Source organism: Cydia pomonella, chromosome 22 (assembly GCF_033807575.1).
Source record: "Cydia pomonella isolate Wapato2018A chromosome 22, ilCydPomo1, whole genome shotgun sequence".
Lineage (NCBI taxonomy): Eukaryota > Metazoa > Arthropoda > Insecta > Lepidoptera > Tortricidae > Cydia > Cydia pomonella.
The window spans coordinates 8,524,322-8,548,239 of NC_084724.1; the positions used below are offsets into that span (position 1 = coordinate 8,524,322).

The 23,918-nt window shown below is 37.5% G+C and overlaps 2 protein-coding genes across 6 annotated transcripts in view; one reads left to right on the forward strand and one right to left on the reverse strand.

Annotated features, from left to right (window-relative positions):
• The window catches only part of LOC133530113 (A disintegrin and metalloproteinase with thrombospondin motifs like), a 229,442-nt gene that overhangs the window by 4,843 nt on the left and 200,681 nt on the right, over window positions 1-23,918 (reverse strand). For 4 of the 5 annotated variants that reach the window (XM_061867953.1, XM_061867949.1, XM_061867951.1 and 1 more), the window contains exons 7-13: window positions 15,032-15,164; window positions 9,084-9,213; window positions 5,093-5,235; window positions 4,061-4,116; window positions 2,194-2,320; window positions 1,061-1,225; window positions 517-633 (exon numbers count right to left, since the gene is read on the reverse strand). In XM_061867953.1, the coding sequence (XP_061723937.1) occupies window positions 517-633; window positions 1,061-1,225; window positions 2,194-2,320; window positions 4,061-4,116; window positions 5,093-5,235; window positions 9,084-9,213; window positions 15,032-15,164 (871 nt within the window). Of the gene's footprint in view, window positions 1-516; window positions 634-1,060; window positions 1,226-2,193; window positions 2,321-4,060; window positions 4,117-4,346; window positions 4,400-5,092; window positions 5,236-9,083; window positions 9,214-15,031; window positions 15,165-23,918 lie in introns of all 5 variants that reach the window. The other variant, XM_061867952.1, reaches the window with a different exon arrangement.
• LOC133530114 (homologous-pairing protein 2 homolog) lies at window positions 5,250-8,816 on the forward strand. Its single transcript, XM_061867954.1, has 3 exons — window positions 5,250-6,212; window positions 6,330-6,588; window positions 8,604-8,816. Exons 1-3 carry the CDS (start codon window positions 5,990-5,992, stop codon window positions 8,731-8,733), a joined length of 612 nt encoding a protein of 203 aa, XP_061723938.1. The 5' UTR covers window positions 5,250-5,989; the 3' UTR covers window positions 8,734-8,816.

Below are 23,918 nucleotides of genomic sequence, written 5' to 3' on the forward strand. Positions count from 1 at the left end.
TTCCTTAAATCTATGTTACTTATATTAGTAATGGGTACTCCGTGAAGAACTCACGCTTCAGGCCATCAGGCGTATAGGGAGGTTAACCTTTTCGACGCCAACAACGGATATATTCCAACGTCAGGGGGCCTACCGCGAAAACCTAAATTCGCAAATTGCGGGGATCTTTCTCTTTTACTCTCACTAAGACGTAATTAGAGTGACGGAGAAAAATGCCCGCACTTAACGAACTTCGATTTTCGCGGTTATAGCCCAGGTCCAAAGCCAACGACGGATTAATCTGTCACAGACCACATAGCAACATAGACCTACATGCAAATGCATAATGTTCAATCTCAGTTTTGACACCGGTGACGTGGCGTCTGAGTGACAGCTTTTGTATTTGACGCGGCGTCGAAAAGGTTAAAAGTATTTGCAGCTAATTAGCTATCACTATACATTCAGCAGGGGGCCTGGCATCGCAACGAGTCGTCCTCGGCACGTGTTATACTCGTCGCCACTAGAATATAGTCTTACCTGGTGCCTCTATCCTTGCGGCACTGCGCGTCAAGCGTCAACAAACGGCCTGGCAACACGCGCGGCAACGAGTCGTCCTCGTGCGGCGAGTTGTACAGGCACGTCGCTGTGTCGCCACTGGAATTAAACGAATGTGAAGTCAGTTTAGAGCTACAGTATTAAGCAAATTTAAGACCTGGTCGTCAGCATTTTGGTGTTGAAAATAGGTCGTGTCAAAACATGTCGTGAGCAAAAATAGGTGAGTTAACCAGTAAAATTTTAATTTCATATTACAAATGTTCCAAGTTGGGTCACCTTACATCTGAACTCGGAGCCTGAATCTCTCGTTGGTTTGGATCAGATTTGAGTGTAGTTTCACTTTGGTCTAATATTAGTAACCTTTCTAAGTTGTCTTTGGGCTAAAAGTCAAACAGTGGCAGGCCGTCCATAGACTTCGATTCCAGAAATCAAGTCATAGAAAAAGTAGGGTTTATAAGCATCGACTTGCCTATTATGAAATTAAACTGTACCCTATGTGCCACTGATGCCGATGTGTGTAACTTACTTTAAGAAATGATGGAAGCTCTGCACACTGCACGGCGACCATCTGAACCCTTTCTCCGTGTGTCGCAAGTCAGACATGATGAAGCCGTCCTCCCATCTGCATTTCTCGGCCCCAGGGCCGCCGAGGTATGAAGGAGGGGGGCTGCCGTCGTGCACAGCTCCTAATCTGTGGGTAGAAGGATTTTGGAATGTTTAATTTGTAATATGCAAAATAGAAACAAATATTTGAAATATGCTTCTTCTTTTATAATGCGCCCCCTCGACCCTAAAAAAATATGTGGGGGCTCCCCGGAAGAAGAGATAAAACTAAACGACGAAGCTATCAAGGGCTTATGCACAAATCACGCGAGGTTTGATAGGGGGAAATCACGACAGATCACGTTAGGGGAGGGGGGGTATAAAGAGACCTCACGTGTATTTTTGTACAGTTAACGAAGCTAAGAAAAAAATATTTACCACATGAGTAGATACTTTTTCTCGGTTTCGTTAAACATAAATCTTCACTCCGAACTTCAAAATAGCGATTCTATATTACGAAATTTTGGAGCGCGTAAAATATTATATATCATCATAATTCATAACGAAAATAGAAAAATAAACAAGATTTACTAAAAACAAGACTATTTACCTTAAAATTAGGTCGAAAGAAAAAAAGACAATAAATAGACGTGGGGTTATGTGGGGGAGGGAGAGGTAGCCTCAACAAATATCACCAAGGGGGAAGGGGTTTGGGGAAGTAGCCGAAAAAACCTCGCGAGATTTGTGCACAAGCCCCAAGTCGGTTAATACTCTGGAGTTGGATTTATGATTTTTCTGTATTCTATATATGCCATACGATAAAAAATTAAGCGCTAGCAGTGAGATCCTATGGCCATGGGGATTGAAAAGAGACAACCAAGAATAGTACCTAAAGTAAGAATAAGAATCCAATAAAAATATCGCTAACGATGTTGAAATCTTCGCGCTCAATTCAGCGCCACCTACCGTGTTATCTGGTAAACTCTTTGTATTAAACACGGACGCAAAAACTCGTCAATCTCATCATTCATGATGAGAGCGACTTTTCATGATGAAGCATCATTTTCTACTGTCGGATTGGTTTACCGGACTTTAATATTTATTTTAGATACTTACAAGTGCCCAACTTCATGGGCAGCAACTATGATGCCCGAGAAGCCACCAGTATCCTCAATAATGGCCACAGAGTTGACCTTCTCCAGTCGTTTGTTTACCACGCATGCGCCACCGACGTACGCGAAACCTGTTCATAGAGCTTTTTAAAATTCTAACTTTTTTTGTGCGTCCACATTAGGCTAACGAACGCTAAATAGGATGCAGCTATATGACAGCTGTTAGAGTGGGAGAGTACCCAAATGTTCGTTTGCTTGGTATGGACGCGGTAATAATGTGAAACGCGCCGATAGATCTAATGATTTTTTTAGGATATCAAAGCACTACGACGCTAAGTCGTGTTTCATTAAAAGAGAAATATATTTTCTAGAAGAAGTATTTCATTAATCTTAAACTAAAAGATCGGCACACATAAATTACATTTTAAAGGGAATTGAAAGCATTTTAGCAAATGGATGTTTTGGCTAGGGTAATTGGATTGTCAGGGTTTTGGTAAAAGCCGGTAAGCATCTTATCTACTTATAAGTTCTACAAGAGTTTAGGTACTTACAGATAGTCTTAGTAAATATCATTATGATAGGTACTTATTATACTTAAAAGTAGGTCTTATAATTAATAATTGGTGCTTTACAAAAGATTAGAAGTTGGAAGTTAAGTACTAGTGTTAGCACACATGCAAAAGCTCAAGCTGGTTAAAAAAATATACAAGCACGCCGCATTTAAATATACTCTTGCAAGCCAGCTTCGTCAGTAGGACGCGTAAACAATTTTGAAAATAAAGGCGCGAAAAATCAATTTCCCATACAATTTTTGAATTTCCCGTCTTTTTCTACTGATAAAGTTGGCTTGCCAGAGTATAAACCCAAAACCAACGTTTTTAAAACCAAAAGTAACCTTTATTATTATTTATGGCTATTAAGAATGAAACTTCCCGCATTTTTTATTTCATATTGACAGTTCTATTGCGGTCCAAATTAAGTTTCGATTATAAGCGATGTTAAATCGAAATTTTATTTTAGCGTTGATTACGATGTCTACATTTACGCATTACTTCGTGGTAGTCCGTACTCACTGACCCCTTGTCATTTAAGTAAGGTTGGGCCGACTGGTCTCTATATTACGCAACTTTCTTACTGTAATAGCAAAAGATACAAGTGAGTATTCCAGTGATCTTTGGATGCGGCGGAGTCAAAAGCTAAAGATCATCTTGAAGTTTACGATGTTATGGTCAGGTGATTTATAGTTTTTCATTAAGAATACAACTTTGTTGCCATATAAGTAGGTTCTTCATTTTGATGAAATACCTTAAGGTCAGAATAGTCATTGCAATGGATACTTGGTTTAACATGACTTGGTTTTTGTCGGTAAGTCAGTCAAACGGAGAGTTTTTGAGAGACGATAGTCTCACGAGTGGGTGACTATAATAACAACATTCTAAATAACATAAATATAAAATATTTCTGAGACATGCATGCTTTTAGATTACAATTAAAATTGATGACGGCAGTAACCACTACTTTTTACAACTCTACTTCAGCACAGAAGAAATACATGTTGACACTATTAATGGATATGAAAGAAGAAACATTATAAAATATGCATTATGAATCTAAACTACTTACAGTACAGACGAATGATCTAAAACAGAATTATATACATATAAAACATTAACTGGAAAGGTTCATTTTACATGTATCTAGAAGAATGGACTGTTGCGGAAAGACAGATATTATTCACAAGGTGCTAAATGACTCGGATTTAGGTAGGGTCAAAAGTGACAGGTGGGGTCAAAGTGACGTGTACACATAGGTGAGGGACTAGATGAGTCAGGCGTGCTTTTGGATGGATCTTTTAGGTTTTAACACGCTACCTGCTGTCCCTCTATTGCACGCATCATTCGCATATTGTCTTCTGCACATGTCTAGTCTGAAAGCGCACGAAAATGTAACTCAACAAAAGTTCAATACAATTCGGACCTATCAAATCCTAATTTGTTAATCTAAAGTGTCGTGTCTTACATTTAGCGCCATTACCAAATCCTTTACCTCTTAGATTATAAATTATGAAGCATTTTTATATCACTCTTAAGCTGTTAATGCCGCGCCTGTTGTCAAACCAATTGCAATCCTTAGAGACTTCTTTTTAAAATGAATTACCAGCGGTGCCTTTCGTACAGCGACCACCCTTGCGTCGTCGGCACATGTCGTATCTGTTGATGAAATCATTTGCCACGTCTTCATTTCATTGCTTCGAATTGCCAGGCAATGGCATTATTTTAATGTGAACTTAAAACTCTAATAATGGCGCCAAATTGAAGTTAAAATATTAGGTATACTTACCTGACATCCTGGTGCGTGATGCAAAAACAATAACAGATGTTCAGTATAATTATAATCCTAAATAATTGTATTTACATAGTTGTATTTTTAGTAAATAAATTTCAGTGTAATATAGTTTTTAAAACAAAGATATTAATATCAACGATAGTAATATTAATTTAAGCGTACAACATGGAAAAAAATGAAATTTCATTTCAATTTGCCTTTGTCAAAATAATATATTTAGTGAAATTTATCCAAAAATAAGCATGTTTGAAGATTCATTAACAACAACATAATCATTATGTATTATTAAAATAAAATACTCGACTTTTTAACCAGATTCTCATGAGAATATGATTCTCGGTTATAACGAACTGCTAATTGTGTGCCATAAACATCTTTGTATATGAGCCATTCATTATTCATCAGATGTAGTGCAGGGATACATCTATCTGTTAGAACGAGAGGTATGTATAAACCTCTCTATTCCATTGGATAGATACGTCCCATTCCACGCAGCTGATTGAGAATAATTGGTGGTTATTACACTGGTTAAAAAGTCGAGTCGGAAAGGTACTTACTTGGTGATTGCAACAGCAATGTCGTAGACTGGTAACCGCCGCTCTCTGAACAAATACTTGCCCATGTCAGTGAGCGCGGCGGCCGAGTCAATAGCGTCACGGCCAACTCTATTTCTTTCCAAGTAGGGTGTGGCATCACGGCCCTGTCAATGTTTAAAAAAATAAATGTTATTTATAATTAAAATACATAAATCACAAATTAAATTTTCCAATTCTTAACATAATATGTATACATAACACAACCGGTGTAATTATAAAAACCTACCAATGACTACAGTGAAAATACGACACCCTTATTCATCGTTATTGACAATTACTTAAGTTTATAGATTACATGTACTTATTGGGAGATTAACGAGCACTCGGAAGTTAGGCATTTAAGGCTTCTACAAACGTCACCGATATCGCATGTGATTTGCGTTACATTGCTGCATTTGATCGATTAATTGTAATCGTTGCACCTACTTAGCCGGCAATTAGCTGAAATCGTATGCCATTTGTTGCAACTTGTGTGGAGACCTTTACCTTTGCTCATAAAAATTGCAGGTGTTTTTAATTTATTCAAATGCATGCATGTTTTCTTGTTTAACCTACGATAAAATCTTTGATTTGCATAAACGCGTTTGTGACAATAATCATGGCCGGTTGTAGATAAAATATTATTTATCTTTTATTTTGATCCCAATCTAATTTTCGATTATGATATAATTAAATCGAGAAAATTGGCAGTTCGTCTCACGCCATAGTCATTATGTTGTTGATGTGCAAAAAGTACCTATATAGAAACGTCAACTGTCACCTACAAATGGCGGTATTTTCCGAATAAGTTTTGTGGTAAAAACTTTTTTCGAGACAAGTATTGTTTTCACATAATATTTGGTAAAATATTAGAGAATAATGGCCAATGAGGCAGTGTTGAAATATTTAGTGGACACAAATCGCCCATATTCGTGTGCAGACGTAACAGTTAACCTCCGTGGTGCTTTTACGAAATCCGCTGTTCAAAAGGCGTTAGACTATCTGAGTGAAAATGCCAAAATTCGTTGTAAATTGTATGGAAAGCAGAAAGTTTACGCAGCCATACAGCCGGAGAATGTTACAGAAGAAGGTGACACTGAAGGTAATACCTATTATAAGTTCCTAAAGATAGTCATATTCAGATAAAAAAATAATGTTTCTTCGAGATTCATAGCTTAAAATGTACTTAAGTTTTATTTTTTGGTTATTGCTTTTACAGACTATGACACTCAATGCAAGTCAGTAACTGAAGAATTATTAGAAAAAACAAACACTCTAAAAACAGCAGAAGCAACCTTAAAGACCATCTTGACTGCTCCCACAACTGATACAGCCAAGTCTCAAATAGAAGAGCTGAAGAGGAGAATAGAGGGTTTTGAGAACAAATTGAAAGTGTTGAGTACTTCCACTAATGTTATTAGTGCTGAGGAAAAGACTACTATTATGAGCCAGCATGAGAAATTCTTGAAAGAGTACAGGTAAGAATAAATTGACCGATGACCAGTCTGGCCTAGTGGGTAGTGAAGGGTCACTACCCACTAGGCCAGACTGGTCGTCGGTCAGGCCTATGAAGCCAATGGCCCCGGGTTCGAATCCTTGTAAGGGCATTTATTTGTGTGATGTATACAAAATATATTTGTTCCTGAGTGGGGTATTTTCCATATAAGTATGTATTTATCTATATATGTATGTATAATGTGGCCTAGTACGCATAATACAAATTATTTGTTTATCATTTATAAATACTGTTCCCATCTTTACCCAGTCATAAACCAATTAGGTACATAAGCTGCAGATATAACTGACCCCCCTGTATAGAAACTTGTTTGCAGGGGGGGGTCAGTTATTTCTGCAGCTTGCTGTACTTCAAAAGATATCTGAAATTATTTTAGTATTATATATATCTATTTTTATGATTATACATACTTTAAAGCTTATTTGTAAAACAAATGCGAGTTTGTTTTAACTCTTTTTATTTTAACCTTTCTTGTATTACAATTTACAAGCATTTATGTGACAGGCCAATGAAATCCTAGCACACATAGTATTATACTATATCTTGCTAAGTAAGTGGAACTAGTTTTCAATTTATTTATGTAAAATTGTATATTATGTTATTTATGATGTCATCTAAATTGTTGAAAAATAATTACAAGAAAATATTGTCAATATTATATTTGTTTTAAGAATGGTACAGTCAGCGTCAAATAGTTTGTAGCAACCAAAGTAGCCAAATAGTTCGGTAAACTATTAGGCTACTTTGACTGCTACTAAGTATTTGACGCTGACTGTACCTAGTAATATCAGATATAAAATATTTTTGATTGTTTAATTCAATTAAGGAAATAAGTATTGAAAGATCTAATGTTTGTCTGACTTCACGGAACGGAACATTGTAAAATTATTATGAATTTTAATTTACTGTTTTATGTATTTATAATAATCTTATAGAATAATTAATATGTTAATGAGTTAATTAATGTGCAGAGTAAGTAATAAAATTACAAATTCTCTGTAAAGGTCTACACTTGAACATTTTTATATCTTTGCTAATATACTATAAGGAAAGATATAAAATTCAAGGAAGAAAAGACATTTTATTGTTCATATCTGATAAAGACCATAAAAATGGTATAAAAATTAAAAAATGTAAACAGTTTTATGGTAACAAGTTAACGAAAAAATTTAAAGAAGATTCTTGGAAGGAGCGCATATCTTTTAAAACTTAGTCTTAAAAATTTATTTTGTATGTAATTTGCAACCAAAACACTTCATTATAATTTTAGACCTTATTAGAGTGGTGTAAGGTATAGGATTGCTGCCTGTCTGCATTTGACATGTTTGTATCCCTTGTTAACACAGGTAATCCTTGGATATCTATCCCTAAAATGGTAATAGAATGGGGTTGTTAACTGTCAAAGGTTTGTAGATGGCACCAGGTTTTACCTGTCTCAAGTTTTGTTCTAAGAGATTTTGCTTAGGCGCATGGCACACTGCATCCGATTCGCACGTGCGAGCGGGATGTCGCTATAATACGCGCATAGCGTTGTCTCGCTCAAACATCGGAGCATTCGGATTGACAGACATTCTTTGTAGGATTGACCTTTCTCGGCCTTTCTCGGCTCCGTCCGGTTCAGCATTGCTCTGAGCAATTCTTAGGGTTGGCAAGACTTGACGTCCCTATACGTGCACGACCACTGATAAGATAATGACTTGAATTTTGACGACCCTAAATGGCCGAAAGGGATAGTGCCATACATTAGAAAGAGACAGCGTAATTCGTCCCTGAATCGCTGTCAAACTTCGGTTTTGAAGGAAGTGTCATTTCGGTACGGTAGTACTATTATTTATTCTGTGGTAAAACCTTTGATGGCGCCATCTGTAAAATACTTCCACTGGCCTCATTGTTGCTCTAATAATACCTGCGCCTGCTAATGGTAAGTAAGCGAAGTACTATAATCTTAACCTAACATTGCCTTAATATTTTTCATAGGAAACGTAAAAGAATATCGACCGACATTATCGAGGCGGTACTGGAGGGCTATCCGAAATCTAAGAAGAGTTTGCTAGAAGAACTGTGTATTGAGACAGACGAGATGGCTAATTTTAAATTGATGAATTAATTTGGACTTTGCGATGCGTTTATGTTGATTTGTGTTATATGAGGATTTACTGTAATAAAAGTAATTGATTGTTACGTGACAAACTTTTAATTCCTTATTTTCTGTCCTTATAATAAAATATAATACTTTGATGTTTACTACTAGCAGTTATTGATTGTATAAGTAGAAGAGCTGTGTCTGCCCCTTATTCCTAAAACTTTACAAGCCTCAATTAGTTAATTTATGTGTTATCCCTTTCTTACTAATACATAAGTGAAAATTAAAGATAAAGACAAACGATAACAGCTTATTGAGGCTTATAGAGTGTTTATGAAAAACACCATTAGATTTTCATGTTCTAAATGACTCACCCTAGATATAATGATCCCGGCGATGGATATCCGAATCCTGGGCCCCTTTAGCAGCTTGTACCGCAGATCCACTCCGTTCCAGAACGATACAAAATATCGTTTTATTTGAACGTTGTCGCCGTTATGTAATCTGTAATGTTACATTTAAATGTGTTAAACTCTTCCTTTGAACTCCAGACGGCGAATGCATATGCCGTGCCCTGGACGCCAAGCGATCGCGATTATTTAAGCGAAATTGAACTTTACGCAGGGCTCCGTAAGTCCCTATTGCATTGGCGAAGCCGACGACTGTGGCCGTCGTTGGCGTCCTTGGCAAGACATTCCAATGACGTCTACAGCCGTCTTTGGTGGTCAAAGGGTTAACGAGATCCATTTGCCAATTTTATACCACTGCTAGGTCTCTTATTTATAATCTGCGTGAATAGAAACTAGAAACCTTAAAAATTATAAAACGAAACCCTCTCTACTAGAATTTGTTATATCGATTCAATTTGTATGATGGATCTGTCGGATTCGGATCATTATATGAGCCTCAAAATATTGGCGTAAGTAACTTTTATTCACTATCTTAAATAAACTTGATAAATTGAGACAGATATATTTACATGTTAGACCCATTGACATATATCTAAGGACAATAAGAATGGGGCCAGTACAGCGGTGTCACGCACACGAATTCGAGCCAATTGTGCACTCTAACGCCACAACGCGATTGGTTGATCAGCTCGCATCACGCGCGCAACTAGTTGCGTTAGACTGCACGATTGGCTCGAATTCGTGAGTGACATCGCTGTGCTAGGACTATTTTAAGTGCCCCTAAGGCCCGTCCTTGGATATATTAATGGTTGGACCTAACTAGAGAGGCTTAAGGAAGCGGCTATGTGGCGGAAAGAGATTAATACATATAAAAGCTTCTAACAAAGTAAGTTGTCTCTAAGTTATAGGAAGCGTGCATGAACTGTAGGAGGCAGCACAGGAGCTGTCAGATTTTTGGCGCGAGGCGTAAAGGTGATGTTTATTGTTCCGATGTAGCCCACAAGATGGCAGAACCTACTATGCACAAGGAAATACGTGACGTGTCAATGTGCATGTTTATGGTTCCGATTCAGGCCACAAGATGGCTGACCCTCCAACGCGCACGGTCTCTATATGTAGATACCTACGTTCCGTACAGGGGGAACAACATCATAGGGTTTTAGATTCATACCAGTTAAGGACAGTATCGCTGGTGACCGTAGATAAAGTCGTACCAAGATAAGTTAGCACCGATTTTGACAGCCTAGACAGTGCAGGTGTTATTTTAAACGTCAAACTTCTATTAAATTACACTTCCACAGGCTGGGCTATCAAAATCGCTGCCAACTTAGCTTGGTCTGACCCTAAGTACCTACTACACAATGAATTAAAGCACAAGGCGTGTTACGAGTGGGTAACTATCGCATTTTTATTGTAACTAAATTAAAAACCGGCCAAGAGCATGTCGGGCCACGCTCAGTGTAGGGTTCCGTAGTTACTCTTCCGTCACAATAAGCTAAATTGGAGCTTAAAGTATAGTAAATTGTTAACCAAGGGATGAAACGGTACCTTTCACCCGAGTTAAACAAATTGGCAAATTTGCATAATCAGTACCTAATTAAAGTACCTAAGTCTTTTTACTATGAAGGGGAAACTTTTTGCGATAACTCAAAAACAGCTAAACTGATCATGTCCGCTATAGTTTTCATTTAATGTCTTTCTTAAGCTCTACTTCCACGATTTTTTTCATATTTTTTGGACCTATGGTTCAAAAGTTAGAGGGGGGGGGACACATTTTTTTTTTCTTTCGGAGCGATTATCTCCGAATATATTCACTTTATCAAAAAATGTTTCTTGAAAACCCCTATTAGTTTTGAAATACCTTTCCAACGATACCCCACACTCTAGGGTTGAAGCAAAAAAAAAAATTTCACCCCCACTTTACGTGTAGGGGAGGTACCCTAAAAAAAATTAAATTTTTAGATTTTATTGTACGACTTTGTCGGCTTTATTGATTTATATATCCATGCCAAATTTCAGCTTTATAGCACTAATGACCACGGAGAAAAGCCTCGGACAGACAGACAGACAGACAGACAGACAGACAGACGGACATGGCGAAACTATAAGGGTTCCGTTTTATGCCATTTGGCTACGGAACCCTAATAAAAACGAACAAGAATAATATGTAAATATTATTATGTCATGAAATTTTGTAGAAATGGCTATGACCTTCTGATACCTTATTAGGAACATAATTAATCTATTTACTTATCGAAAAAACTATACACGTATGTTTGTGGTTTCGTTAAAAGCTTTATCTAGTGCACTTTTAGGCGTGACGTGTTTACAAAAAATATTTTTAATTTTCCAATATTAGTGTTGTTCACACGTATGGGTAAGATCGATTGGCTATTATGTTGTTCTAATAGCCATGCAGTGATCGGACCACTGACATGTGAGGCCCATTTCTCGAACGGTATTAGTCTAATATTATTAGTGTGTTGCCATGGTAACTCATACATATGTGACAGATAGTTCGTGTAGTAATCATATTAGTCTACCTAACACGGTTCGAGAAATGGGCCCCTGAGTCTAAAGGATGATTTGACACTGTTGTGTTTAATAAGTACCGTCAACCGAGGAGAATAGAGATTGCGGGCTAAATCTGCTAAATTAAAAAATACATGTATAAATATATACATGTATACAGTTTTTCACCTTATTACAATGGATTAAGTAAAAATATGTATAAAATGTATACATATTTATGAACTTGACTGTATCACGCGACTGAAAATAATCGTTAATTTTGCACTAGCTATTGACTATGGGCACTTCGCTTCTTCAGCATATAAAAAAATCTCTGGCGTCACCTCTAAACAAAAGTTCTCATTTCACAAACCTTTTATTAGTTACACACATGTATATGATGACTAATGATATAATGATAACATATTAACGTACCACATCGATATAACTGAACAAGACAAAGTGTCGCTCCACAGTTTAATACATAATCGAGCTTAAATATACTAAGTGCAAAATATAAAATATATTAGTAGATAATAAGGTGTGATGGGAATCCCAAATGCTCAAATTAAGGAAAATGCGGCGAGAACAGATGTGTCCAATCAGGACTGGAAATATATCATTTTGCGGTTTTCAAACTGGCATTGATTAATAAGCTTTGGATAGGTCATCCTTTTATACCTATTTGAATATTAAGTACCGCATCAGAGAATAGGAATGTATTTATGAACTTGCCTAATTAATTTTCCTGTAGGTTAAATTTGTTTGAGTTCCTTAGCTAAAATGGCAAAAACGATTTAAATTACCTGCTCGAAAACTTACAAGTAGGTACCTATAGTTACCTATATATGGGAATATTAGGTGTATTTTATTTTATTAGACAAGCCAAGGTGTAGGCTGTTAAGTTATATGGGTGGGTTTAGGCACAGTCGGCAGCATCAGACATATTTCAAGCTTTTCACACACTGACACGCGAAACTTATTCAGTATTTTTTTTATACTACGTCGGTGGCAAACAAGCATACCTACGGCCCGCCTGATGGTAAGCAGTCTCCGTAGCCTATGTACGCCTGAAACTCCAAAGGAGTTACATGCGCGTTGCCGACCCTAACCCCCCCTCGTTGAGCTCTGGCAACCTATAGTTACCTATATATGGGAATATTAGGTGTATTTTATAAGACAAGCCAAGGTGTAGGCTGTTAAGTTAGTGATATGGGTGGGTTTAGGCACAGTCGGCAGCATCAGACATATTTCAAGCTTTTCACACACTGACACGCGAAACTTATTCAGTATTTTTTTTATACTACGTCGGTGGCAAACAAGCATACGGCCCGCCTGATGGTAAGCAGTCTCCGTAGCCTATGTACGCCTGAAACTCTAAAGGAGTTACATGCGCGTTGCCGACCCTAACCCCCCCTCGTTGAGCTCTGGCAACCTTACTCACCGGTAGGAACACAACACTATGAATAGGGTCTAGTGTTATTTGGCTGCTGTTTTCTGTAAGGTGGAGGTACTTCCCCAGTTGGGCTCTGTTCTAGATCTGGAATGACATTTACTGGCTGTGCCCTACCACACAAAGCGAGATGACATTCACAATGCCCATACCTGCCCCTTTTAAATATGATATTAGTATGTATGTAAGTAATTATTGAATGAATATTTAAATGATAACTTAGAGGATGAATATACTATCTATTAGTTAATATTTAGACAATACATTTTAGCTCATCTAATGTTGAAGTAAATACACACTGTCGTAGTTGTTAATTTAGTATATAAGGAAATTGCTGTGCTCTAACAGGGTATCATGTACTGACAGTAGTTTATAGGTATAACACAATATAATGAACATGATTGAAATAAATAAATTGAACTGTAAGTAAATAAATAAATATTTAAGGACAATCTTACACAGATCGATCTAGCCCCAAACTAAGTAAAGCTTGTACTATGGGGCAAAAAAAAATCTAAGGGTTCCATTTTTTCGTGACTTAAGTTGCGACATAACAAATTAGATTAGATTAAACTTTCTGGCACCTATCTAAATTAATTCATTTCTAATTTAAGTGCTTGACAGTTCTTTGTTGATATCGCCAAATCATTACTGATCGCGACGTATATGTACGTGACAGCTGTTATGCGACGAACGTTCAAAAAACAAACCCAAATCCGGTCTTCATATACGCAATAGGCGATGACCTATTTTTATAGGTAAGTACTAGGCGAATTAAAAACTTAAATAAATATTTTAATTTTGTAGGTATGTCTAATAACGTATATAGATAAATACATACTTATACACATAGAAAACACCCAGCAGTGGCAGCATGGTTCTATTTTTATCGCTTGTCACTATGCCCATCACTTTCGCACTTACATACTTGTTAGAACGTGACAGGTATGGTGACAAATGATAAACAGCCGACCATCTTAGCCCTACAGGACTCAGGAACACATATCTGTGTTCGTCACACAAATAAATGCCCTGACTGGGTTTCAAACCGGGGACCATCGGCTTCATAGGCAGGGTTACTACCCACTAGGCCAGACCGGTAGTCGAAATACTTACATTAATTTGATTGTAAGCCATGCAACGCACTAAATATGTTTATACATATATGGCACCGCTTTGCGTTATAGATGGCGGCGTCAGTGTGTGAATCGCCTAAATGAACCACATGACCTGCAGACATGTGGCTTTCCATCAGAGAAGGCTCCGTATGCTTCATCTGCAACGACATTTCTATCAGAAATTCGGTTGGAATTTCAGATGGAAACATCTTTATTGCACATGAAGCATCAGGGGGTCCTTCTGTTCCTTCTGTGATGGAAAGCCACATATTCTTAAGAATTAAAAGCACACTCAAACACAGATTTCTACATTTCATTAAAGATAGCTACTCGCTGTTAATGGTGTACTGAATGTCCAAGATGGGATAGGTGTTTAAAAAACCTACAAATGGGTACTATACAGGGTGATTTCGGGGTCGTGGAGCAAGAGAACAAGACATCACACAAAATTCAAAAATGAGTCTAATGATTTTGCTCATTATTTATTATCACCAATAATTATGATTATTTTTCAGACAATAAGTAGAAAAAAACATGTTTGCATACAGTTTGGTCACTCTACTCAATGTGACGTCTTGTCGCTTTCCATACAGCGTATGTCAAAAGTCATAGGTTGACCATGATTACTTCGTATAGGATTAATGTTACTTGAAGAATAATAAAAATCAAACTAATTATTTTTCAATCAAATACTACCGTATGATAATGTAAATCATTTATAGATTCAGAAAAAGTGGTTCTGGATCACGACCCAGAAATCACCCTGTATACTAAGTATTAGCTAGACCAGAAAGGATACCATAGGACACCAGTAACAGGCTTCCACTTACCTGTAACCATCATAGTCGACTATGACAAGGATCTCCGGGTAGATGACGTACGGCGCGTCCCGTTTTTTTCGCGCATGTTCTGTTGAGCGTTTCGTTCTGAACCTCTTCCCGATGTGGTCTGGCTCCATGAATGCTGTGGGAAAATAAACTAGTTTATTAAATAAACAAATAACTGTAAAAAAATATTTTGTGATACCTATTTTTATTGCATTTGCATCACTATCAAAGTGGGTCTCCCTCGACACTCTTCAGAACTTTTTTAGGGTTCCGTAGTCAACTAGGAACCCTTATAGTTTCACTATGTCCGTCTGTCTGTCTGTCTGTCCGAGGCTTTGCTCCGTGGTCGTTAGTGCTAGAAAGCTGAAATTCGGCATGGATATATAAAACAATAAAGCCGACAAAGTCGTACAATAAATCTAAAAATTTAATTGTTTTGAGGGTACCTCCCCTACACGTAAAGTGGGGGTGAATTTTTTTTTTGCTTCATCCCTACAGTGTGAGGTATCGTTGGAAAGGTCTTTTAAAACTAATAGGGGTCTTCAACAAACATTTTTTGAAAAAGTGAATATATTCGGAGATAATCGCTCCGAAAGAAAAAGAAAATGTGTCCCCCCCCCCCTCTAACTTTTGAACCAAAGGTCCAAAAAATATGAAAAAATAAAAATATAAATCGTGGTAGTAGAGCTTAAGATAGACATTAAATGAAAACTAGCGGACATGATCATTTTAGCTGTTTTTGAGTTATCGCAAAAAGATTCCCCTTTCATAGTAAAAATACTTACTTTAATTAGGTACTGATTATGCAAATTTGCCAATAGTTAAACAAATAGTTTAACTCGCGTGAAAGGTACCGTTTCATCCCTTGGTTAACAACTTGGTTTTACTATACTTTAAGCTCCAGTTTAGCTTATTGTGACGGAAGAGTAACTACGGAACACTGAGCGTGGCCCGACATGCTCTTGGCCGGTTTTATTCCTTAATACATTTGCCCTAACCGTTTTGCCTAATGGATATTTGACCTAATGATCAATTAGCATAACAGTTACTTGACATAGAGTAGGTAAATTGTAGCCCTAATATTTATTTGTCCTAAGTACGAGTAAGAATCAGAATTTTCTTTACCATAACATAAATAGGGCTACCATATTAAGGACATAAGAGCGTTAATACTAATGATCATTAGGACAAAAATTATTAGGCAATGCAAAAATAGGTGACAAATATTTATGAAATCCCAATAAAGATCCCTATCAATTACTTCTCAATTAAGACCTTTGTAATGAGCATAAACTCAATATGTTTGTTTTTTTTCCACCGAGGAGTTCCGTTTCCTCCTTGCAGCTGCATCATCATATCAGCTACATTATTAGCATATTATTGTATGATTATCAGATTAAGGAAGTACTTTAAATTTCGTACAGAATCAGATACCAGTAAATCATATTTATGTTAAGGTTCGAAGCACTATATACCTGTATAGTAAAAAAATAACAGGAGACCGAGTTTTGCTCTGAAAACTCAAAAATACGCGTTTTCCCAGAGATTTTTCGCCTCCGAAAACCCCCATATAGCAAATTTCATCGAAATATTTAGTCGTTTCCGAGATACTTGAAATATATAAACATACAAGAATTACGGGTTTAAAGGTATAAGATATACACTTAATAAAAGCACGTAAAAACGTTGTAAAACGCATCTATTGCGTGCGTTCACCACGACTTCGTAGGTGGCAAAACTAATCAATTTATTAAAGAATGATAGCCAATATGAAAAATAAGATAAAATCAAAACAAATGCATGAATTTTTCATCGAGATTTTAATATTATTTGAAGGTCATGAAATGACAATATTAATGACTAATTTATAATTCTTGTTAATAAATTATTGTATCGTAATCGTAAAAATACAAATTTAAAGCATTAGGTATCTGGTTTTGAAATGTTAACATTTATAGCATTTTATAACAAAATACACTGACAATAATTATTGGAGATGCCTACTTCTAGACGACTTCAAACTATATTTTTCAAATTATTTTCAATAATGTTAATATCCAGAGAGGAAAATGAGGACTATTTTTGTAAAAAAAGGCATTGCGCACGGTCGTTCACTTTCGTCTTAATGTAAAAAATAAAGTTCCCAATTTTCACGGAAAACTTTTCTGGTATTAGAATCTAAAAAGATCGTGATAGTGACCGAAAATAATATAAAAAATCCAAAATATAAAATGCAAGTTGGGGTACAACTTAAAACAGAAAGTTCAACCAGGTGCAAACTGCATATATACTAGGAATTCATTATAATATGTCCATGCAGTTGTGGCTCGTTGTACCTAAGTATGAAGACATTCAGTGCCAGCGCGAGCTACGCGCTATGAGCGTAGCCGATAACACGGGAAAACCTATGTAGCGAAAATCGCCTAAGAACAGGGGGCTTACCGCGAAAACCGAAATTCGCAAATTGCGGGGATCTTTCTCTTTTACTCTTACTAAGACGTAATTAGAGTGACAGAGAAAAATGCCCGCAATTGACTAACTTCGATTTTCCCGGTAGGAGCCCAGACATAGATGGCTTGAATGGCGGCACTGAATGTGAATGTTTTAAAGCCTGACCAGTAATATATGTTCACGCGCCATATTGTGGAATTTCATTGGAACTAAATTTTTCATAGTCAATATACAATATATTCTTTATACAAATATGTCTAGTAACAAGCACTTTTAAATTGTAAAACAATTTATTGATGCAGTTATTATTGTACTTAAAAAACATTGATATGTATGTCAAACTATGTGTACATATTTCAATAAATTTAACTTATTTATAAACTACTTAATCCTCCGCTTGTTTATATAAATTAAATAATACATAATGGATTTATACAGAACTAAAGCTTAAAACTATAATTAATTAACTAAAAAAAATTACTTAATAATACGAATTTCAAAAAAGGATCGTCATACATACTAAACTGAACTGTCACCCTATACATGAGAATAACAGCGCCCTCTTGACAATGATCATATATTTCTGGGCGGGCTTTAAATGGGCCGGCAACGCTTAGGTTTAGCCAGAGTCGCTTGTCAGTGGAGAATAGACAGAGAGCATCATACTGTCTTTTTCATAGGTATTATAACTTCAAATAACCGGCCAATGCATGGCACGGCATGTCGGGCCACGCTCAGTGTAGGGTTCCATAGTTACTCTTCCGTCACAATAAGCTAAACTGGAGCTTAAAGTATAGTAAATTGTTAACCAAGGGATGAAACGGTACCTTTCACCCGAGTTAAACAAATAGGCAAATTTGCATAATAAGTACCTAATTAAAGTAAGTCTTTTTACTATGAAGGGAAAACTTTTTGCGATAACTCAAAAACAGCTAAACTGATCATGTCTGCTATAGTTTTCATTTAATGTCTTTCTTAAGCTCTACTTCCACGATTTTTTTCATATTTTTTGGACCTATGGTTCAAAAGTTAGAGGGGGGGGGGGGACATATTTTTTTTCTTTCGGAGCGATTATCTCCGAATATATTCACTTTATCAAAAAATGTTTCTTAAAAACCCTTTTTAGTTTTGAAAGACCTTTCCAACGATACCCCACACTCCAGGGTTGAAGCGAAAAAAAAATTCACCCCCACTTTACGTGTAGGGGAGGTACCCTAAAAAAAATTAAATTTTTAGATTTGTACGATTTTGTCAGCTTTATTGATTTATATATCCATGCCAAATTTCAGCTTTCTAGCACTAACGACCACGGAGCAAAGCCTTGGACAGACAGACAGACAGACAGACAGACAGACAGACGGACATGGCGAAACTATAAGGGTTCCGTTTTATGCCATTTGGCTACGGAACCCTAAAAACGTGGGATGACTCTACTAGCGTTGCAAGCGCCCATAACCCATGTATCAATTTAAAAATAAGGTGGATTACGTTTTTGCCACCGAAGCAAAATACCTACAGCTGTCTATGAAACCGTCATAGTGGTCAAACATGGCGATATATCACACCTATACGCTACCAGTTCCAAGATCAAATACGTGACGTTAGCACTGCAGACGGACTCACGTGCCAAAAGAGCCAAAGTGTGGCCGAAAGAAAACTCAAACTAGAGGACTGCATCTCATGATACTTAATCCTATACATTCTATGAAAAATAAATGTTGTAGTGTGGTCATTTTTGTCTAACGATACAGATTGCGTCCTAGTCCGTTTTTTAGCAATAGAAAGAAGGTAAGTGATTTTAAAGTGTCTTTTTATTGAAAAATGGTTTTTGTAAAATAAATCACGACAAATATGTAACAGTTATAAATCATATGCGATCATTTACATTCTTTTGATTTCATAATTATTAGTTAATGGTTTTTAAAAGCGTTTTGCGATAAAAAATACATGTCTAGATTGTTTATCTTTTTTACTAATGCTAAAAAACGAACAAAAAAATGCGCCGTAAACAGAAGCCTAGCATACAAAATCGGCAACAATAAACGCAGGGCCGGATTTAGGGGAGGGTAACCGGGGCTACTGCCCCGGGCCTCCACAAAAGAGGGGCCCCCCACAATAGAGAATTCGGTAAATTTACCATTTTATTTGGAAAAAATTTGGGGCCAGGGGGCCTCCACTCCTTTATTGCCCGAGGCCTCCAGACCTCTAAATCCGGAATTGAATAAACGCAAAAATCAAAACGGTCAGATACAAATTTCTTTCTCATTCCCAAAATTTGATAGACTGGTTATATTTTGGAAGAGGAAAATGTCGAGAACGACACCTCGATGAAGATTTCTGAGAGACACAGGATTTTTCGCCTATGCTGCAGTTGTATCGCACTAATTTTAGGATAAATCTGAGAAGTGTCTCAGTTGGTATTTCCTCTAGAATGGTATATATTTTTGACGCGTCGTCTGACCCAATATTTTTTGACGACGTTTGAGACGCTGATGTACATCCGTGGACTCACGTGCGTCGAAAGCATGAAGCTGTCACATTATACAGCACCCATCTTTATTGCACGGCTTGTTTTGTCACGGCTATTTATAAATGGATGGTTAATTGATTGGTTATGGATGTTTGTCGCAGGGCTTGTTGATAAACAACTTATAATGGTATTTAGTATCTGATGGTAGGATTTTCCTTTGTTTACATAGTTGTGTGACGATTTGTCGTCTTCGAGAAGGTAAAATATGCTATAAGAAAACTGTGTTTAAACTAATCTAAGGAATTTTCCCGGCAAGTTCAGGAAACATCAAAAACTACTTAGGTCAGCGGTTCCTAACCTGGGGGTAATTACCCCCCTAGGGGTAAAACTGGTATTTTACGGGGGTAATAAGCTCAATTAAATATAACAGAATTTAGACCTGTCAGAAAGAATATTGATATTTATTGGGAGTAGGGGTAAAATCGGGTTCCCTAGTTAGTCATAGGGGTGGCATAACTGAAAAGGTAAGGAACCACTGACTTAGGTACCTAGAAGTCGCACGAAGCTAATTCTGCATGACAAAGTGTCGGTGTCAACATTAATGTCAAACTTCTACGAAAATATGACGTTTATAATGTCACTACCTCACTTTCTTTTGTTAGCTTAGATGGATTCTATTAGGGACCTACTTAAGTGACTATTATTTAAATAGTTTCATGTTTTTTTTTAATATTACGTCGGTGGAAAACTAGGATACGGCCCGCCTGATGATAAGCAATCTCCGTAGCCTACGGAAGCTTGCTACTCCAGCCGAGTTACTTGCGCGTTGGCGACCCTAACACCCTCGTTGAGCTCTGTCACCGGCACCGTCACCTTACTCACCGGCAGGATTAGGAACACAACACTATGAGTAGGGTCTCGTGTTATTTGCTTGCGGTTTTCTATAAGGTGGAGATACTGCCCCTCTGCCCTAGATCTGGAATGTCATCCGCTGTGCTGTGCCCTACTGCACAAAACGAGATGATATTCAAAGTGCCCATACCTCTCTTTTGGACGTAGTTTAAAGACATACCATTCATAAGTTCAAAACCATAGCATCCTAACCACGCACACATTAGCAAACAATAAAGATCTGTTTGTTCTCTCATGTTTTTTATCGATTCATTAAAATATCATGTTTATTTGCCATTGATCTTATCGTATCATACGATTTCAACGCAGTTCACCTTTTAATTAAATATTATATTTTCGATGTCCTTGAAATCGCTTCCTGAATGTAAGTAAAAAATGGCGGTAAATTATACTTCAGTTGATCAGATTTTGATGTTTTTTCTCCCACTTTGACGACCGGCCTGACCTCTAGTGCGTAGTGTACTGCCTATCAAGCCGATGGTTCGGGGTTCGAACCCTGGTAAGGGCATTTAAACACAGACAGTTCCTGATTCATGGGTGTTTATCTATATACGTATGTATATCGTCGCCTAGTACCCATAGTACAAGCTCAGGGCTAGGTCGATTTGTGTGAGATTGTCTCCAAATATTTATTTATTTATTTACTTATGCAATTTCAGGATAGGTCCCCTAGATAAAGTTGTCTAACACGACCTCCTTTGTAGATTTTATAATCATCATCATTCTCCTGGCGCATTCCCTATTTGGGGTCGGCCCTCCTGATACATGATCGCCACTTGTTGCGATCTTTAGTCATTGCTGGCGTTAGGCCTAGCTCCGTCATGTCCTTGGAGATGGTTCTAGTCCAGTTGGTTGGCGGGTGGCCTCTGCCTCTCTTGCCCTCGTCTATATCCATCACTCGTCTCGTCATGTGGTGTTCGTTTCTGCGCATTACATGACCATACCAGCGTAATCGGCCTTCCTGCATCTTATGGTGTATATCTGCAACTTTAAAAGTACCTCGGATATACTCATTCCGAATTTTATCTAACCGAGTAACACCTCCAGACCAGCGCAGCATTTTCATTTCAGTGACATGTATTTTCTGTTGGTCACACTTTCTCATTCCCCAACATTCAGATCCGTAAAGTAAAGCGGGTCTCACAGCTCGTTTGTACACGGTGCCCTTGGTTTTAATTGGCATTCTTGCGTCACAGAGAACTCCAGTAAGAGATCTCCACTTGAGCCATCCTGTTTTTATTCTATTTTCAATGTCACTTACGGTATCGGCTTTAACATTAACAACGGACCCTAGGTACTTGAATTCCTCGACCTTATTCAAAGGGTTTCCATCGATTGTGGGTAGTGACTGCGTGCATATGTCGCTGTTAGAGAAATTGCAGTGCATATACTCAGTTTTCTGCCGGCTCACTCTCAGTCCATTGCCTTCCAATGATGCCCGCCATGCTTCGAGGTTCCTTTGAAGTTCCGGCAGTGATTCCTCTACTAGGACTACATCATCCGCATATAGCAGTGTCCATGGGGCCGGTTTTTGCAAGTCGTTGGTGATGTAGTCCATGACGATGTTAAAAAGCAGGGGACTCAGAGTAGATCCTTGGTGAACGCCGACTTTCACTTCGAAGGTGTTACTCATGCCGGCAGGTGAAATAACTCGGGTGGTAACATTGTTGTACATGTCTTGTACGATACTTATGTACTGTTCCGGTACTTGTTGGGCCCTGAGTGCTTGCCATATGAGTTGACGCGGTATTCGGTCAAAAGCTTTTTCAAGATCTATAAAGACCAAGTGGAGATCCTTTTTAAGGGCTTTGTATTTGTCCATTAGTATCCGTAAAGTGTGTATCGCATCCGTAGTGCCTACTCCCGCAGTAAAGCCACACTGGTTTGATGAGATGGTTGTGAGTTTATAAAGTCTTTTGACCATTACTCTTTCCCAAATCTTAAGGGTATGTGACGTCAGCTTAATCGCTCTGTAATTTCCACACTCCGCTATATTTCCCTTATTCTTATAGAATGGTACCATGTTGCTCAGTCTCCACATATCAGGCATAGCTCCTTTAGATAAGATAAGGTTAAATAGATTTGGTAGCCATTTTACACCGTAAGCACCAGCTTTCTTCCATAGTTCTGCAGGTATTTCGTCAGGGCCTGAAGCTTTGCCATTTTTCATTGCTGTTATAGCGGTTTTAACTTCAGTAGGTGTAATGACTTCTATGGGGCCATGAATAGGAGAGAGTAGTTTCATTGGCTGATGTGGAAATTCTTCATTCAGCAGCTTTTGGTAATATTCGTGCCACCTGCTATTTATCTCTTTATCTGTTGTTAATAATTTTCCTGAATTATCATTGATGTATTTGTTTTGTTTGAAATCTTGTGATTGTTTATTACGTTGTTTGGCTATTTTAAAAAGTTCCTTTTCGGTTTCAGCATTTTGAAGTCGAGATAATAGCGCATCCTCTGATGAAGCTTTAGCGATGGCTGCGGCTCGTTTTGCTGCTCGTTTTGCAACAAGATACTCATTTTTATCTAAATCCGCTTTAGATTTTTGCCATATTTTAAAGCTACTTTTCTTTTCAGCGATCGCTTGCTTTACTTCATTGGACCACCAACTAGCATCCTTACCGGTATTTAGTTTACTGCCTTTGGATATCCCCAGGGTCTTCTTGGCAATCGTTATAGCATGGGCGTGTAAATCATTCCAGGCTGCGTTGGCGTCTTTTTTATTGCAATCATCTATAGAGTCTACGAGATATTCTTCTACTTGTTTCATGGTTGTGAAACCTTCGGGTTTATTCAAATTATACCACTTGATTCTAGGGAGCGATTTAATTTTGCGGTTTTTGTTCCAATTTGGCAATGTTAGACAGGCTACAAGAAGACGATGTTGGGTGGTTAAAGGTTCACCTGGGATAACCTTGCAGTCTCGAAAGAGTCTGCGCATGGCCGCATCACAAAGAAAAAAGTCAATCTGTGTGGAGACACCTCCGCTTTTGTAAGTGATTAGGTGTTCAACCTTTTTCTTAAAAAAGGTATTGACTATGCGCATATCGAAGTTTG

What these genes read in the sequence shown, in the direction of transcription:
- LOC133530114 (XM_061867954.1), top strand. Translation starts at nt 5,990, where the DNA reads ATGGCCAATGAGGCAGTGTTGAAATATTTAGTGGACACAAATCGCCCA. An exon ending in AGAAGAAGGTGACACTGAAG is followed by an intron (nt 6,213 to 6,329) that starts GTAATACCTATT and finishes TTGCTTTTACAG; the next exon opens with ACTATGACACTCAATGCAAG. An exon ending in AAATTCTTGAAAGAGTACAG is followed by an intron (nt 6,589 to 8,603) that starts GTAAGAATAAAT and finishes TATTTTTCATAG; the next exon opens with GAAACGTAAAAGAATATCGA.